This window comes from Brienomyrus brachyistius, chromosome 16, assembly GCF_023856365.1.
Source record: "Brienomyrus brachyistius isolate T26 chromosome 16, BBRACH_0.4, whole genome shotgun sequence".
In the NCBI taxonomy this organism is placed as follows: Eukaryota; Metazoa; Chordata; class Actinopteri; order Osteoglossiformes; family Mormyridae; genus Brienomyrus; species Brienomyrus brachyistius.
This window is the reverse complement of record NC_064548.1, coordinates 27733554-27754070: the sequence shown is the minus strand read 5'-3', so window position 1 is coordinate 27754070 and position 20517 is coordinate 27733554. Positions and strand designations below refer to the sequence as shown.

General features: G+C 39.7%; 1 protein-coding gene across 3 annotated transcripts in view; it reads right to left on the bottom strand.

The window, feature by feature from the left end:
• LOC125709581 (protein diaphanous homolog 3-like) overlaps nucleotides 1–20517 on the bottom strand; it is a 185063-nt gene that overhangs the window by 19166 nt on the left and 145380 nt on the right. For 2 of the 3 annotated variants that reach the window (XM_048978175.1, XM_048978176.1), the window contains 2 exons: nucleotides 19161–19256; nucleotides 18697–18756 (listed from right to left, as the gene is read on the bottom strand). In XM_048978175.1, coding sequence (XP_048834132.1) covers nucleotides 18697–18756; nucleotides 19161–19256 — 156 coding nt within the window. The remainder of the gene's footprint in view (nucleotides 1–18696; nucleotides 18757–19160; nucleotides 19257–20517) is intronic. The other variant, XM_048978177.1, reaches the window with a different exon arrangement.

Genomic DNA, 20517 nt, shown 5'->3' with positions numbered 1-20517 from the left:
TGGCTGAAATGTATACCGAACAGCTACTTTGTTACATACACCTTCTGTTTCCCAGAAATGAACTGAGTCAGTGACAACATTACATGCTGAGGGTATTATAGCGAAAGCAGGTAGGCAGCTTTCGCCTGAGCGACTTTGAATGGATCATGGATGTTGGCACAAGACCCCAGTATGACTATTTCAGAACCAGTATGATTCACCATGCAAAAACACATCTGGCTAAAAGCAGCCTTTCGGTCAGACGCAGCATGTTGATCGCAGCGTTACGCCTCTGACAGTTTATTGAGCGGTTTCAGTCGGCTGAATAACAGCAGACAAGAAGACTGACGCTGACAGACATGTAATGTACAGTTCATCATGCCCTGTCATGGATGTGCTACACAAACTGATGACCTAACAATTCTTCACCTGTCAAGGAAAATAAGAGAGAGTGTGATTGCAATGACCTAAAGGACACATACTAGGGGACGGGGGGTGAAAAAAGCATCATCTGATGATGAACATAATGATGAATCCCGATTCCAGCTGTTTCATGCTGCTAGGAAGACTAGGATATGATGAAAACAGCATGATTCCGCTGATCCATCCTGCTGGGTGTCAGCAATGTGGGCTGATGGTGATAGTGGCATGATTGTGTGGAGTGTTTTCATGGCACAAACCGGGTTCTCAATACAATCAAAAGACAACAGGATATCTGAACATCACTGCCAGGCACATTTTCTTTAGCAGGATAAATCTCCATGTCCCAAGGCCTCGATTGTACAGGCTTGCTTTTGGGATCACGCTCTGCCTGGCCAACGCTGCATAGCCAGGGTGAAGGTGCTGGAGCTGCTCGGTGTAGAGATTCACCACCACCTAATTTGCAACAACCGTGGGACGTAGCGGAGTCAGTGTGGGCCAGCGTTCATGTGGCAACGTCCACAGTGTTGAGACCATGCCTTGACAAATTGTGGCTCCTCTGAAGGCAAAGGCGGGAGCAGCTTACAGCCCCATAGATGTACCTCAGTAACCATAAAGTATAACAATGATTTTTCTGCATTTATCCAATTGTTCTTTTTAAAGCAGCTATATGAGGTTATGTGACATATCAAGCGACTATGAAAAGAATTGTTTACTGCTTTATGCAACACAGTGTACTGTATGCAACACAGTGTACTGTATGCAACACAGTGTACTGTATGCAACACAGTGTACTGTATGCAACACAGTGTATTATGTAAACACACTTTTAGGTAAGTAATAACAGCCGTTTTGTATGCAGGTGTCAATACGAACTACAAGGTATTTCACTGTTCGTAAGCAAGGGCTAACCTAATATCTGAGATGAGAGTCTTAAAATGCCTAAAATGTTATAAATCAAAATCTTGCCTACAACTTAATCCTTCTCCTTTGAACAAAAAAACTGACGTGTAGGATGGTTAGAAAAGCACATTTGTCACTGACCATCTGGCTTTTTAAAGCTACTAGCCCAGACTCTGAATTCGTTGGCCCATAGAATAATGACAAACTTTAATGTAAAATAATAACAGTAATATAATGGGAGGGGAAAAAAAGAAATCACAATTTTCTGTACTGACCTGTTCCATCTGCTGCTCACTCCCATTGTCCATAGCAGGTTGCTTTTATTTAGACTAAGCATGCTGTGGTAAATACCATTATCGTGTTGTTCGCCTGTTTGAATTCATAAGAAATAAAGCTCTGGCCTGATTTGATGTTCGTCCGTGTGATGTAGTTCTGCTCAGGCTTTTCCACAACAGTGCCCAGATACATCAGAAGTGATGGCCATCACAGATGACAGTTTGCTGCTGGCCAGGGCGAAAACAGCAGGCCGACCTCACCGCTGAGCAGCAGAAAAGGCACTAGGTGTCATCACCCTGTAGGAGATCTCAGGAGCACCGCCCAGCTGTCAAAGGTCATACCTACACAGCCTCACATCCTGAAAAGCACACCTGACAGCAGCATGGAAGAGTACCTGCATGCGTTCCAGAGACCTGGGCCTGTCTATACAAGACTGATACCAAATAGGTCGGGCAAAAGATCTAGCCGATTCATCCAGGCCGTCAGGCAGAAAGGACATCATGACTGCAGCAGTGTTATCTTAAGGAGTTATCGGGTTGAAGCACCCTGCGTATAATATTTTAATTAATAGCTGGCTAAGTGAAAATGACAACAGGCACATAGACAGCGTATCAAGCACAGCCAATGTAGGGGGAAATAGTTATTCTAAAGCACTGGACCAGTGGGCCATTAGCGGGTGTGATTAGCTGGCCCAGCAGTTTCAGAGACAGCACCGGACCAGAGGGCAAGTGTTAATGTGGGGCACTTCAACTGGAAATCAAACAGAACTGCTCTCTATGGTCCCTATAATCTTTATCCATATTCTAACCCATTTAAGGTCATGTACAAAAGACAAATTTCATGTTTTACGCATTTCCCCAAAGAGAAATAGCAGCACCATTTATCTCACCAGCTAATTTATTCCATGGTTTGTAATTCTGCTTTAGTAACACGTAAACCTTTCAGAAAATGCTCTAGAAAATCTTAAAACAAAATGGGTCCAGGCCACTGCTCCAGACAACGAAATGAAAGGCTCACATATACAATTCAAAAGTACCACCTCAGTCAAGGGGAATAAAATCTGACAGTGTCTTAAATTGCTACAGCATGGAGGGAAATAGAGCAATTGGGAAAATCATTAGCAATTAATCTCCTTTAATATGCACATTATTTCTCTCAATCTGTGGGGCCAGTAAGAGTGCGGAATAATCCAGGCTTCATGTTCCCAGCCCCAACTACTCAGGGTAAACTGCAGAAATTGTAACACATTATCTGTGTCCATGTAAACTGTCCATGGAAAGTCGCGTTCAGTCGTTCAGTGCCGTCACCAGCGCAGAAATGCCATTTGTCACCATGGGTGAAAGGTGCAAAATTCTGCTGACGGTTTATTGGAAGTGAAGCCAGTTTCAGGTATGAAATAACAACAATCCCTGTGATCGCACACGAGATCCATTAATCTTATAGCTTTGAAGGGGCGGCCAAGGCAAAACAGATAGAGCTCTAGTCTCAGAGTGGTACTGACTCTAATTTGCTGAGCATAGACGTTTAGAAACTCACATGAAAAAAAAAAGAATTTATGGCTGCCTGTGGACAGACTTGTATTTTAGAGTTGAGTAACGTCGTTCTTCCCACTTGTTAAAAGCATTAGGGATTAATACAAAGAGAGCAAGTCAGGAAAGTCCCCATCTTGCACACTCAGTGTACAGCATTAGGCGGATCATCAGCCTCCTCATCACTGGCCAGTAGGGGGCAGTTCTGTTAGTCAGGTCACTGTGGTCCTTTACTCCCCAGTCCTTATGGTGAGGAGTGAGAGGTAGGAAAAGTGTCCGGACATGCCACCCGCATCACTCTCTCTGAATACCAAGCACCCTGTCTGCTTGGTAAATGAGCAAACAGAACTCATTACCTATGCAGCCGGGGCACCACTTAAGTACAATGCTCTGAAAGCTTGGGATCAGCACATTACACCTGTGATTAGCTACTCGATGGCTGGACACAACAGGCACACAACAGACGTAAGGTGAAACATTTTCCAGTTGTCCTACACTTTGTAGCAGGGCTGAAGGACTTGGGAAAAATATCTAATCACGATTTTTGTGACTGATATTATAATAGAATCTGTGACATTTTTTAGAAGTTAAGCTTAAATTAAATATTGTGTGTCTAACAGATTTAAAACATATGACAGCATTACCACGAGATACCATGAACATGTTAAGTGGCCCATATTCTAATGCAAGATAATGAATGGCTTCCAACGTGTATTTACTCCACTTTAAATTAGCATAGAACACTCAAACAATTATCACAAAAGCTGTGACTATGTTAAGTTAAAGTTAAATTTTAAAAAAAAGTGCTGCTTGGAATCACGATTTCGATTAGAGATCAATAAATATTTCAGCCCTACTTTGTAGAAACTATGACTCGATGATATGACTGTCATTTGAATGTCAAAATATGAGCTCAGCTGGGGTGAGAGAGACTGAACGCCACGTCCAGGACGCAAGACCTTCTCATGCCCTGGACACACCAACCTGGTCTTTCATTGCACAAGGCTGATGGAAGGAATACGACTGCGAGTCACTCCAATATGTAAACCTATCATGGGCGGTGGGAACCATAACACAGACACGTCCATGTTTTTCCACATCTTTTTATTCACTCTGTGATTCAAAGCTATTAAGTCATCTTTGCTTACATCACATAAAGGATGCACCAGAATTCATTGGCAGGGTCACTTGTTTAGCTGGAAATCAGGGTATGAATTAACGGAGGTCGACGGTCCGAGAAACCTAGCACATGAACGCACTAATTGTATTCCAGGAATATCTTTTAAACAACTGTGCCTCTTAATTCCTCACAAAGTATCTAATATTTCCATTATAACAATAGACACTTTAATGTTTATCCAAGGCGGAATGCCTTGCTTTCATGCTACTGATTTACCTTCTTTTTTAAAATGTTAAAAGAGACGACGACGAAGGGCTGAGCAGATGAAAAAGGAACCTCAACTGCTAAATCATGGCGGAATATATGGATAAATGTTCCGTAGCATTACAACTCAGTTTTTCGCTTTCCTAAAATCTCTTGCTGGAAAGTAGCTTTGGCACAGCAGTCTGCAGAATCACCGGAGGAGTTACTCAGAGACACTGAACATATGCTAAAAAGCCTACAGACAAAATCACGACTGCCATTTCAGAGTAAGGAGACTTGAAAGTGGAAAGCTGTCACAAAGTCCTAGGAGACAAGGGGTAAAACACTGATTGCGTTCCGTAGCCTGTGTGGCTGCAGAGACGTCGAGCACACACAAAAAGCATTTATTCAAATTTCTGCACACATGATCTCCAAACACTTCGAGCAGAGAAACCATGGGGGTACTCCTGTAAGAAGGTGTAAAGAATGCTCCTTAAGGAAGCCTCGTGTCACTTCTGAGAGCCCACAGGGTGACACTTCCAATAGCGCACAGATCTTCCTTTGCTTACTGACATTGTTCATCATGCCCCTGAAGTGAACAGCAATCCCCAGCAGTGTTAAACAAACCGGAAGGAGCCAGTCTGATTTAGTGAGATCTGACTGGCTGCTCTTTAGGCACCATCAAATCAAATATGCAGTAGAAATTTCATTGTGTATCATTTTTTATTTAAATGATACAAAAATTCACTTCACTTTTTGGATGAATTTACCCCTGGTTTTCAGTCATTAACGCTGCACACCTTCCAATCGGTTATCTAACACAACGTCATAGTGCAGATATTTCTCTGTTACACACATACACGTCCCTCCCACAACCAATAAACACACATCACATCACAAAGGATTTAATGTGCATAAGAATTCCCTGTACTGAAAACCATGCTCGACAAAGCAGGAGTATTTTATACTGTATTTCACAAACTGAATTGTTAGCCAGCATTTCCATTATAATAAAACTGGTGCTGATCAATGCATGTGGGAAGATTTCAATGCCCCAGTCTAACGGGAGAAATCCCAGTCAAAAATTACCGGCATTTAATAGATTTGTACAACATTTCATTGAAAAGTAAATTTTCAAATAATTACGTCCTGTCGATAGACTTACGTGCATAATATAAATAAGCAATTAAATAAACAAAAATTATAAGTCAACGCTCCAACATGTTGTTAATTTCTTTCTGTGTTAGGCCTACAAATTCTGAGGTAAAATAAAACAGAATAAAAACCATTTGCAAACAAACCAAAAAATACATGTAGGCTTATCTGGGCTATAACACTTTCATTACGGCGTGGTACTGTTGACTGTGGAATCAATTTCCATTCGCTATAGGCCACAGCTTCAGCGGCCTCCTTCAGATCTCAGATTCACGCATCACAGATTCGTCATCCTTATTACACCTGCTTGGTTTCAGAAAATGGTTTTTAAGATTTGCTTATTTGACCAAGTTTGATTTATATATAATGATGGAAGCAAATTAAACTTTTAGTGATTCTATATAAAACGGAGAAATGCTGACATTTGTTATACTGTATATAGCTGTATCATGCAATTCAAATTTCATAAGGTTTTATTTTAGTATTAAATTTATTATTCTAACTGTTAAAATATCACCACAGATGTGTTGCTCTATGTGTAATAGAGTAACAACGTGTAGCATTTAGCTCTTAAATGCTTGTACTGCATTTTTACTCCTGAACTGCATGGTGATAAATCATTGCTTCCCAAAAACCAGTTATTGTCCTTGGGCTGCACCGTGTTGCATATCGAATCTCTTCACAAACCTAAGTGGATCACATACAAACCCCTGACCTCACTCTTGTGTTATCTGTATGTGTAAGAATCTCTACACTCCAAGCAAATGCATAGGCTCCATAAAAATGCATTTAATTTCATAACGCCAACGTAGTATTTTTTCACTTCATTATACAAAATCTCTGCTATGATCCTCACCTTCCTGTGACCAAACCTTACCCTGCCTCTCACTTTGAGAGTAACAGGCCATTGCCTTTAAGGCATCCCGTCTCTTTTTCTTTGTGTGCTGATTAACTAGCCTTGTAGCAACTGGAGCTATAGTTCAATCAAGCCATCAAATGTCTGCCAATATCTTATGCAGATGAGATGTGATTGATAACAAATCTTGCCTACCTTCAGCTTTCATCTGACGGGAAAAATGGTGCCAAGTTCTGCTGTTACTGACATTTGCCATAAATCAGCTGCAATTTCATCAGTCAGAGAGAGGCTGGCTGTCAGTCTCTCACTCCAACTGTTTTTGCTTAATGCTCAAAGTTTTGCATTGTGCACTGAAGACCTATGAGCGACGCCTGATCTGTATATATGCACAGCATTCTTTCATTGTTCACTCCTTAATAAACAGGACATATTAGCTACTGAGAACTTCCTGAGAAACAAGGGTTATGGTCTTTGATGTTCTCATTTCTAAATGCAAATATAAGTTTATAGGAAAGTGTAAACAAACATTACTTGGTGAAAAATTTCGAATTACCTAGAGATATTCTTGAATCTGTAGACATTCCTTAAATACTTTATGGGGAAAAAAGCATATAACAAGTCAATAATTATAATTATTTAGTACATTTTAAGATATTGAATGCTGAACAATCGGCATTTAACACAAAAGCAAAATATCATATACTTCACAGATTATTCACAGTCTTTGTAAGATCTATCACAAAAAAAAAATATTATCCTAAAATAATGTTTTCTGTGTGCCACATTTAACACACACATGCTCTGATTTGCTATGCTACAACTACAACATCACAATACTGCTATTAAGCTATAGGGACGTCAGTTGTTTTTCTCCCTCATAAATCAGTTTTTTGGGTCAAGGAATCAGGACAGGATTAGCAATAAGTGATGGTTAAACGACAGGAGTGACGCCAGAGGGCCTATATAGGTTGACAATGTGCCCCATTTCATTTGCACATAAAACAGTGTGTTCGACCTGGGTCTTCCCCCATTTTTCCCATTTCCACACTGCCAGAAAAAGATCAGAGAGAGGCCACTCTCCATGATCTATTTTCAGTGCTCATCATCTCCCATTTTAAACATGAAAGTCAAGCAATTAGCCTTTAAAAGAGTTCTGGTGAGGGATACTGTTTTTCCTGTTCCTGGGCTTCCTCACTCGTTCTATATGCTCAAATAATAACTTTAGAACTAGGTTTTCAGTCAGCATGATCATGAGAGTTTCACTCGGGATAGTCCAGATCAGCAGTGAGAAGCTAAGTTACACAACTTCATGAGCCAAATATCCCCAATATTCATTTGACAACCACTTTACAGTCTTCATGTCATATTGTGAGATCATTAAAGACACAACCAAACTGAAGCAGCAGATAAACGCATGAGTGACAGGGATCTGGACTACAGGCTTACAGTATGCACACTCACCTGGATTACTTCACAATCTTATCATTAAAATTAGATTTTGAGCAAAATCAAACTGTCACATTGCTAAGTATAAGGCTGTTGCACCTTTAACCTTTTTCTATAACTTTCACAGGAAATGAAAAAAAAAAGACATTAATAACCAAAGCATAGTAGAATATAACAATATGAGGACCTACTTTCCCATTATTCACTGCACAGATACTAGTGCATCATCTAAAAAGATTATCTGCAAGGGTGCTTCACAGCTTGTCCTGCATTACTACAAGGATTTTCGTTTGATTAGTTTTACTCTTAATGAGTAAGTACTAAATGTGTGATCATGTAGGTGGATGACTTATTTGGCATGTAGCAAGCAGGACGACTTACAAGACAGGCCTTAAAAGTGAAAGCACTCTGCATAACACACACATCTTTTCCATGAAAAGAACAGCCTCCGAAATTCAGATGGAGTTATATGTCTGCTTAATCCAAGTCAAATGGTTCATATTGTTTCAACCATATACAGTAATACAGTACATAGTGAAATGAGATGACGATCCTCCAGGACCATGATGCTACGTAGAGCACTACATCCAGACAGGGCTACGTAGAGCACTACATCCAGACAGGGCTACGTAGAGCACTACATCCACACAGGGCTACGTATAGCACTACATCCACACAGGACTACGTATAGCACTACATCCACACAGGACTACGTATAGCACTACATCCACACAGGACTACGTATAGCACTACATCTACACAGGACTACGTATAGCACTACATCTACACAGGACTACGTATAGCACTACATCCACACAGGACTACGTATAGCACTACATCCGCACAGGACTACGTATAACACTACATCCGCACAGGACTACGTATAACACTACATCCGCACAGGACTACGTATAACACTACATCCGCACAGGACTACGTATAACACTACATCCGCACAGGACTACGTATAACACTACATCTACATAGGACTACGTATAGCACTACATCTACACAGGACTACGTATAGCACTACATCTACACAGGACTACGTATAGCACTACATCTACACAGGACTACGTATAGCACTACATCTACACAGGACTACGTATAACACTACATCTACACAGGATTACGTATAACACTACATCTACACAGGACTACGTATAGCACTACATCTACACAGGACTACGTATAACACTACATCTACACAGGATTACGTATAACACTACATCTACATAGGACTACGTATAGCACTACATCTACACAGGACTACGTATAGCACTACATCTACACAGGACTACGTATAGCACTACATCTACACAGGACTACGTATAGCACTACATCTACACAGGACTACGTATAGCACTACATCTACACAGGACTACGTATAACACTACATCTACATAGGACTACGTATAACACCATCTATACAGGACTACGTATATCACTACATCTACATAGGACTGCATATAACACAACATCAGCACAAGATAACATGAAGTGCAAGTGTGCAAAAAGTGCAAACATTGCAAAAGGTGTGACACGAGACAAATGCAATAGCAGAAATAGAAGAGATAATAGTAGGTAAGTGTAACAATATTTTTGACAGGGTTTGCAAGTATGACAATAAAATGATAAACCAAAGAAAAGTAATTTTTCTCACCCAAAGAAACTTTATGTCAGTTTACTTTTCATGACAGGGCACTTTCTGTTTGTGCTGCCACTTACGCCGCTTAATAGTTCCCAGTACAGCTGTAGGCCAGTCGCCTATTTGCTCATTTGTCTCTAACGATGAAATAAACAGAAAAGAATCATTTCGTACTTCCAAATGAGAAGCTGTTATTACTAACATAGATATTACAGTATAAGAACATTGTATATTATACCTGTGGGTTCTGCACGGTACTTCAGCTCTACAGTTTCTCACCACCAGTGCTTATTTAAACTGCTACACTTACATCCCATCCATGTTCTAGGAACTAAAGTCCATTAGCCCATCTCCCTACGCACACGGATAGTTAATTGGGGAATGGAGTTTATTAAACAGTAACCACAATTACTTGATAATGAAAGCACTTAGTGTCCAGCTCATATAATTTACTGTGGTACTAAATTTGGCATGAGGAAACCTTCCCCTGGACAAATGTTGTGGTTTCAGTACTGCGTCCATCCATCTGTCAGTCAGTCAGTCAGACTCTGAATATAACGTAGCAGCTAACTTTTGATGGTTCACATGATATGAATAAATAAAATGCACTTTAGAGTTTATGGAGGAATTGGACCATTGAAATTCTATTATCTTTAAAGAAATCTATTTAATGGTATAGTGCACTTGCTTACATTAATTATTTACTATTAATATTTCAGCCATGTTACTTATTAATATGTTCTGTGAAATATACGCTTCCCGTTAATTTGCAGGTGAGCCTATAGCACCTTTAAGCGTAAACACGGGCCAGGAGCTCACTAGCTGCCGTTCCTAGATACTTGGACACGATGCCAGGAAGCAGGAAGGCAGGCTTGAGGGAGAGGACAGAGATCTGATTAAAACCTGTCTCAGAGGGATCTGCTGTCAGACAGCGCAGTCTCTCATCTGGCCTGCCTTCTGCACAGGTGTGGTGGCACTGCCGTCCTTTTCGGGAACGTCGGGTCAGCGGTTAGTGGAGGACAGCCTGTGGCCAGCGCTGACATTGAATAAGCTCCATTTACGTGCACTGGCTGTACCTGCTCACGCAACATCGGCGTGGAGGAGGAAAGGGGGGTGGGGGGCACGATGGTCACTCTTGCCATTTTATACTGCTCTGCACGTCCACCTCTTTCGAACCTGCCATTTACTTTAACCGAAGCAGTCACCATGGAAACAAAGAATTGCAAAAAAATGCTTGAACAATGACATTGATCTCAGATGACCCACATAATAATAAATAAAAAACTAAATTTGAATGCTATTTGAGTACGGTTATTGCCATACCCTGCTATGGTTCACTTTATTTAATAGCACTGTAAACTCATTTTCCGCATGTGCAAATGATGATCAACAAGAGTGTTTCAGCATGCATTTCTCACCATATCCTTTCGATGATCAAAGGTCACTGCCATTATCATATTCAGTCAGATCTTCCCCTCACCTGACTACAGATAATGCCCATTTTGATTCGCCGTAAAAACTCATCTGATGCCTATAACAGGTGTGGAGGTTCTTTGAATAATTCACACTGAAAGGAAATGCAGTAAATCTTGTTTCTCTCAGAAAAGGCAAGGCAGTCACAGAGATAAGATTAGTGTGCAGAAAGCGAGAGGGAACAGATCACCCCATCATGCAAAGATAAGCCGAGCATAAAATTCAATTAAAGCAACTACAGATTAATAATCTCAGAAAAGTAGCCCCGACAATGTTAACTTGAATTATCCTGGACAGAAATAAATACAAACTTCAAACTGCTTTCAGAATTCAGTGTTTGCGTCTGTGCTGTGAAAGGGGGGATCAGCCACGTCATGCGGGTGCTCTGCAGTGGTACAAAGCCACTCATCCGTGATGCCAACAGCTTCATGCCAATTCCATGAAAACAAAAATATAACTATGCAATTCATAGATCATGCTTACCACTTCACAAGCTGTTCTCTAGATAAAATCTGTCTACAGAGTTATACAACTATTAAACAGAAACTGGTGTGCGATCAATAAAAGCCAGAAGAATCAGATGATCTGCTCGCCTGAAGCCTGACTTCGGTTTGTGAAAAGACCCACTGCAATTCTCCACTGCAGCTCTCATCTGCTTCCCGGCATCTCTCTGAGCTCACCTTCCATCATGTACAGATGCCCACTTCACTATAACCCAGGCATCTGCTCACTCTTAGCTGCTCAGATATTATACATTCACAGCCATGCTGTGTTTGTTTCTCCAGCTGAAAAATGGCAGCGGCACTCGAAACCCTCCAAATATTATCAAGTGTGACTCTTCAGACTGGAATCAACTCCAAAAATCCAGATCATTTCCATTGACTTTCATGGCATCTATCACTATAAAATTAACCATCAGGCCAGTGCTACACTGCATCATCACTGAAAACCTGTATAGCATAACACTGCACTAAAATAGCTTAACTTGGTTTCTTTAGTTTGAATGAATTCACTTTAGACATGCCATTTCCATCCATGCGCGCAGTGGCTCTTTTTAAAGATGACCTCCACCACACTTTTTACCAAGGTGGCTATGGAGACCAATATTTGATGGACATGAACTAATGTGACAGTGAGGAACTGCAACCTCTTCCTTCAGCTAAGGATTACGTTAAAACCAATATGACAGAAGCATGTCAACCCATTTCTGGAAATTAGAGGCACATACCGATACCAGTAGCAGACAGGCAACTCTGCGGATTCGTGGCCTATTTCATGTAAATATTAATTTGTCCAACATGAACAGCATTGATGAAAATCCAAAAGGAATCCCATATAAAATGCAAGGCCAATTATGTTCAGCAAAGAGAAGGCTTTTCCTACAAAGGTGATAATAGCTTTTTCGTGTCTTTAATGAGGCGTGTTTGGGAAAGCCTGAAGGATTTCTGCAAACTGATATAATCACCAGTACAAGGAGAGGTGATTCAGATAGAGAATCACTTGCTTTAACTCCACCTATTTTACCCAACAGCATCCAGAAAATTCTGGCCTGTGACCAAAATGTACTTTTGACTACGGTCCCAAACTGATTATTAGTAAAAACTTCCCCTAAAATTATTTATAACTAAACATACAGACTCAAGTCTTGGGTTAGATATGCATATCCAATTATTTAATGTGGGATAAAATAATGTATTACCTATAGCCACGTTCTTCAACTTGAGCAGTATATATGTGTTTCTATAGGACCATGTACCAATGCTCATTAGTCTCAGACTTTGCAGAAATCAGAGAAAGTAACACAGTTTAAGGTATTGCAAAGCAAAATTAATATTCAGTAATTCTCCTGGGTTTGACTTAATTAGATCGCCATCGTAAAAATATCCTGCTCTATTTCTGCATTTCCATTTGGGAGCAACAGGTCAAACATCCTGTGCATCATTTTTTTTTCTTGTGGAACATTAAAACTGGCAAGAGCAGAAAACAGACAAAACCCTCCTGATTGGTCACGTATAAGTCACCAAGCCCTAGGTCATTAAATTCTGAATTTCATGCTGAAAACACACTCACTCCCGTTCTCCATTAAAAGTGCCTGACATTACACTGCATTGAACTTTAATTTAATTCTGCTTCATGCAACAACTTCTCTGCTATAACAGTCCTTTAAAAGTGAACAGAAGTTTGCAGTAATAATCTGTCACTCTAATGAAAAGCACACAGGCCTACGCGATGTGTGGAAGATGTATTGTAGAAAAATACAAATATATCAAAAGTTTTGACAGTCAAACTTTGAGAACAATGACAAGTCGCATCAATTAAAACAGTTTGGAAGACAGATGCTGATTCCCCATTTAGGCGGTGAATTGAACACAGACCCAATGATAGGTTCTGCTGCAAAATCAGCTCCTGCAAAAAATCCCACCATATCGTAGACATTACATATATTCGGACCCTGCAAAATAACGATATGTACCGGCGATGAAATAATGTCTATCGTTTCATATGTTCTATCGTATATTTTGTGGTGTCGCAAAACACAATGTATACGGCAACATTTTTTCATCATTTGGATGACAATTTTTCAAGGTTACACGCCACCACTTGGGATGTGGGACTTTTACGGACGTTTTATAGGACTTTTGTAAACCACAGAAGACAATTCACAAATACGTACCATGATCCACAGATTTTTAACAATCCAGAAAAATCTATATTTTTTTTTTACTTGTGCTGTGTGAAATCATGTCCACAAAAACAGAGAGCAATTTTTACATGTGAAACGTGTTTTGCACATTTGTGGATCACGTCCTGTCTGTTTGAGGATGGCATCACATTTGTGACTTCCCTCTCATTTTTTGAAATATTTTTGTGTTCAGATATTGCTTTTGCAATCTCACTACACTTGGTCACTTGTGATTTGCTGTAATGTGATGGCATGGATAAACCTAAATAATACAGACATGTCCTGCAAAGTGTGCTTTAAGCATTAAACTATGGGGGACAATGTACGAGTGTACAATGTTAACTTTAATGACGTGTTTTATACGTATCTATTAATAATTGCACTGTGTCCATTCACTGCCACTGAGCTGGGCTACTGAACGTGAAGTGCACACATACAAACACTGAAATATACTGCAAACATTGAAAGATATTACAGTCGGAAAACTGCATATAAAGCTAACTATCACAATGTTGGAGCTCTTCCATAGATCATCTCTCACTCACACTCACAAATAGATACATTCGTGCGCAAACACAAACATGCACACAGGTTTTTAATTATATCTTTGTGGTGACTCTCCATTCATTTCTATGGGGAAACCTCTAATCCCACTATGAGGACCCTAACCCTAACCCTAACCCCTACACAGCTCTAACCGTAACCATAACCAACCAAACTTGACTGTATTCAAAGATCTTTGTGGGGACCTGAAAAATGGTCCTGATAAATTCAAAACAACAGGTTTTTATTACATTGTGGGGGGGGGGGTTTGCTACCCACAGTGTAATATAAACATAACCCACACACACTGAACACACACATTATTCTATCATTTTAACTAAGAAAAAGAAAATCTAATCAAGGCACAAAGCTATGGAATGACAATCACCCAGTAATGTTTGATGTAAACTATACTAAACATTCTGAAGGCGGATTGCACAGATAACAACGGAGGGTTTATCTTTTCTTTCAAAATGCTGCTATACCAAACTGTCACCACATGATCCAGAAACACCTGCCGGAACAATTTCAAGTGCAGGCACTGTGACAGGGACAAATAATAACAGTGCAATAACACCTACATTTATCCAAGCTGCGGTCTCTCAACTCCAATGAAAATCATGCTGACAGAGCTGTCTGCTAACAAGCCTGTGCTTTTCTGTGTGCTTAGCTGTGCCCCATGCTTCTGCCTCACCTGTAATCCTGTCCCTGCCTTCACACTCTGTGCTTAACTGTGTCCCTCTGATCCTGATGTATGGTTCACCGTGCCCCTGTCCACGTTACTGCATGTTAAAAGGTGTCCCTGTAATCCTGTCCCTGCCTTCACACTCTGTGCTTAACTGTGTCCCTCTGATCCTGATGTATGGTTCACCGTGCCCCTGTCCACGTTTCTGCATGTTAAAAGGTGTCCCTGTAATCCTGTTCCTGCCTTCACACTCTGTGCTTAACTATGTCCCTCTGATCCTGATGTATCGTTCACTGTGCCCCTGTCCATGTTACTGCATGTTAAAAGGTGTCCCTGTGCTCCCATTGCATGGTTAACATATTGTCCTCAAATTGTATGCTTAACTGCATCCCTGTACTAATTTGGCAGAACTTAATTCTCGAACAGACAAGCATTTCTTTATTTTTAAAGAGGTGACAATTGACACTAGCCTGAAGAACTATTTAAGTATTAATTGCACAGCGCAGCAATGCTTTAATGCTTATGATCATTACAAATGGCTCCTCTGAGTCCTTTACATAGTCTTACTTCACTTGCAAGAAACTAACACCACCATTTTCCAAAATTCATTCCAATCACTGTTGTGTGGCAGAAGTTTTTGGGAGCTTAAAGGTCACGTATCTAATTCCTGTCATACAGTAACAACAGCAAGTCCTGACATAAGTCTTGTAAAAGGCCAGAAAGTCAGCTAGTAGAGTATTTTCCACCTCCGCTTGCTATATTTAAATGTCTACTAATGCAAACTTACTCTGGTGTAAAATGCAACCATTAAAAGTTACTATAACACAGCGCTGCTGAATTCTCAAATCTGGTTTGTCAGAAAGATGGCAATTAGTTTTATATAACTGCTAGTCAGGTGAATGGCACTAGCAAATCAACGCGCTATTTAAATCAGCACGTGATATTAATACAGTCGAACCTCGTTACTACGTACAAGACGGGATATCAAAAACATGTACGTTATAAGAATAGAACGTTGTAACCACTTAGTGCAAGATGGATGAAAGAACTCACGAAATATCCATGTAAATGATAAAACTTTAATAGAACAGACCCTTAAATTGACTACAAAACAAACGAATACATTATTACTTGTTAAATAATTCAACAAAGCTCATTTGGATCCTTGAAATTTTCTTCAAATTAATCACGATTACTTAGTGCCGGCTGGCGATAAACGGCAACGAAAATACACAACGGCTGGTCAAAATGGATTTTTTAAAATAAACATTCGCATCCAAATTGGCATTTGGCCTGAAAATATTAATGAAATATTGGTCAAATTAAATCAACGCAATAGCCAAGCAACGCAATAGACAAAATTGCATTGTCGGGCGAAGATCAGGTAGATACAGGAAGATGTAGCGACACAAGTTGTGGTGGGCGGGGAGAGCACTGTACGTTGTAACGATGGTTAGTTTTCGTATTTTCTCTAGAAATTTGGATGTTGTATCGAAGTTTACGGTGTAAGGGTGTACGCTGTAAACAATGGCTGCTATTGGAATAATACATAGGTTAAAAACGGGAATTAGAAACCTGTACGTTGAAAAGGTGAAAACGTTGTATCCGGGGTACGTAGTAACCAGGTTCGACTGTAGTAGTTCTACTAATAAATGCACTTTTGGGACTTAAATCTAAAATACCATCCTCAGGTACAAACATGATAGGCAAATGTGTAACAAGCGAGGAATGAGGGGGTGAACTGCAGACCCAATTGTGCATTACATGCGGTCAAACGCAGGGTAACCACCTGCCGCTGCATGCTGCTCTCTCTGGCTCCGTAGCCATGAGTTTAAAAATGCATAATGAATGACTTGGCTTTTTGGATAAAAATATAGAGAAGAGGTTTGAAGTGTCTTTTACATGGAGCATTTGTGCTGTCTTTGAGGTAAAGCCTTTTTTTTTTTTTACTCGTCGGTTATTTGGGTGAAACACTGTACTTTGAGAATATTTTAATTGTAATGAAATAAATTCGATTAATACATTTCTGGAAGATTCATTCTAGAAAATGTATGTGGAATTATGCCTTTTACACTTTCAAAATCTGCATCTAAAAACAATATAAAAGATTTTATTGGAAAAGGAACATTCTATGAGACCCCTCCCCCCACACCAACGTAAAGGCCACAAAAATGAAGATAATATCAAAGAGGCATCACTGATGGGTTACAATAAAGCTCAGTACTGTTGTCTTGCTCTTGTGATTTCCACTTGGACTACAAGATGAAACTGACTGATAAAGGCCACTACATTAATATTACGATAAGCATCGTATTAGCAATTTCTGGCAATAATTACAGTATTTCCAAATGCAGGTCCGGTAAGAGACTTACCTTTTTAATGGAGGACATGAAGGACAGAGAAGAATCTTGGAGATTAGTTACTCCCAGATAAAAGCCACTTATCCAATTAAGTAAGCAAATACAGCAAAATAATTAAGAAATACATAAATAAAAATCACAATCACATTTTACTGAGCATTAAATAAATCAAGGTGCAATTCATGCTGGTTTGGATGTGAAATTTGTTGACAGGAAAATAACTGTTTTGCGATAAATGTGCAGTGCTAAACATATAAAAAAATATACAGTGGCTGGTGTGAAAGATGCAGTGTAGCTGTGCATGCATTGATGCATGAATAGAAAGCCAAGCAGGCCAACAGCTAAAATGTAAAACCCACAGCTTGATTAGTTTACTTTTCCTAGAAGCAGCAGCATTGGTTAAGCCCAGCAATCATGCCCTGGAAATCGTCCTCCCTTCTGAGACGATACCCAGGAACTTGCACACCGTGGCCTTCATTTGTTTTTGCTGTCGGACATCTGAGTGCAACTTACAATGACAGTCCTGTCATTGTGATGGATCTTATATATTCTCCAACTTAATACAAAACATCCTAGAATTCCTCACAAGTCATACCAGAATAGAATGTTTCTCTTGCTAACAGAGCTATCCTTGATGTAGGCTGATGAATGTACACAAATGTATTAATACACACTACACTGGAGGGTTCTGCAGTAAAGGCAATAACTGAAATAACATTATGAATAATTTTCTGTGTCTCAGCGAGTGCAATATGGTGTCCCCATTGACACAAAAAGTGTTGCTGCTCATCTACTTCTAATGAAACTTATAATTTATATATCCTTAAAGAAAGCAAGGAAATTAAATTTAGAATTGTTACTCAAGCAATGTATATTCTTGCATGACACTACGCTATGCAACAGTTTGTCCTCCATTTTCTAAGTATATTGTATTAAGCTGTATTTATTAAGCTCAGTTTTACAGGTACTATTGGAGTGAAAATCTTTTCATTATAAGGAAGCACTCAGTATCCACGGTACATTGATGTTAATCATCCATAGTACAACATTCAAATTCAGCTGTACAGGGTGAAGCAAAGAATGAAAATGTAATTCTTTCTCCCGGCTGCCACCGTTATTGTGAAGCAATGGCTGTCATCTGTAAGATTATTCAAATTTATGTGGCAAACATGAGTCAAACTGAAATATTAAATAATCTTGATTGCTGGGGGGGTGGTTTAGTCGTCAGCATGAGCAATATTCAAGAAACTATACAGCAGGCAAAGGGCACGCAGGCAAAGCTGGGAAAACTGCTAGTTTGCTATTCAGTGGAAGCAGGATGTGTTAGATGGTGAATGTTCACTTGTTTAAATTAAATACACATTCGATCAATTTTACCATGGTTACAAGACTTCAGAATAAGCCTCTGAGAAGTTGGACTGAGACTTTGCCGGGGATCTGTAAAAATCATTGAACAAAAGATAACAATCATGTAATGTGTTTTTCTTATAGTGCATTGAGCCTTTTTGCAAGCACTTTCAAGTTGAACTGCATATATTAACGCTGACACACAAGGCTTTTGATAATGACTAAAAATAGCAGGTCATTAAGAGAGACTACGGAGGCCAAGCAACTGAAAAATACATGTTGGTCTGGTCAGTGGACTGCTGCTTCACATCCTCAGTTAAAACGAGGACTGACACTAGCCAAATGAAGTATTCGTGTGACATCTGTTATAACTGTTGGGGTGTTACAACAGCCCCTGGGGACTGTTGCTATTCACAATGAAGCCCATACTTCACGCAATGTAAAGGAGAGGAAAGCATGTTGATCAAAGGAGTGGAGGACAGCGGAGGACTCGCCTCGTGGTCGGGGTGCTCTCTTCCGCCTGTCCCTGAATGCAGCTCCGGACTGCAGGGCCTCCAGCAGACTGTCCATCACTCCTGTCTCATCATTCTCTACAGGGACAGAAAACGGGTTCAGGAAAAATATACATAGAAATATATGGAAATTTGATTCGCCATTATAGCGTACTTTCAAAATTTCTATATGATGAAATCAAATGTTAGAATACACAGTCACTCTGACAAATATAAAAAGGACCACGACTGTATCCCAAATGCGAATCCAGTTACGAATGAGAAATATGATTTTGTGCATGTGGTGACAATCCAATAAAGTGAACTGAATTTCGACCGAGTAACCTTGGACCATTGCATCATACACAGAAAAGTCTGGTGTCCTTACAAGGTCAATATGCCTGCATTCAGGTCTGACTCCTCACAGACTCCCACTGTATTACCTTAATGTCCCTTTTTGCTTTTAGGAATGAGACTCACACAAGAAATGCATTTTCATGGAGCACAGCAAATCAATAAATTAGACAAGAACATCCATTCCCGCAACTTTTTTTTGCCAAGAGCAAAGCCTCAATATTACAAGTAAAACTATATAAACGGTTTGATCAAAAACTAACAGAACAATACCTGCATGGTTAGGGTTAGTAAAAGGAAAAAAAGGAATTCGAGTTAATCTTTTACCTTAAGGCAAGTTGTTTCTTTAGTTTCAGAGTAAATGAGTAAATTGGTAGTTATTACAACCGCACACAAGTTATTACTCTCTGCAACACGGACCAGGACGAGAGGTTAGGAGATGGATGAATTCACCCCTAGAATGAACCATCTCTTAGGTTTGTTCACTGGAATGATGTGCCCCACTGTCAACAGGCTATTGTGCTGATTGTGTCATTATTGAGACACTACAAAAAAATCCCAATTTCCTTGAATGGAGAGAAAATCAATGACTTACAATACTATAGAACAATAAGTTGTGTCTTTTACATTGTCAAGCTATTGCAGTATAACACATAAGGGGGAAAAATGATTTAACACACACTTGGCAGTATCCGAAGAGCAATAAATATTTAAATATAGTCTTAATGTTTTTAGAACATGTCATTGCTTAAAAAATGCACTAAATACTGGCATCAGAAACATTCATATCGCTTCTGTGAGTATTTTTATGACAGACAAAAGATATTTATACAAGTGAGATTTACACAATGCTAGGGTAGTATGTCCTGATTCACATGACAATCACAGATAATGCCACTACTCAATACTCATATTAATACTTTTCCGTATTACTCATCACATAAAAAATGCAGCCCATAACCCTTCGGCTCAGTGTGATGCAGTTTCATAATTTGCAAGCTGTTGT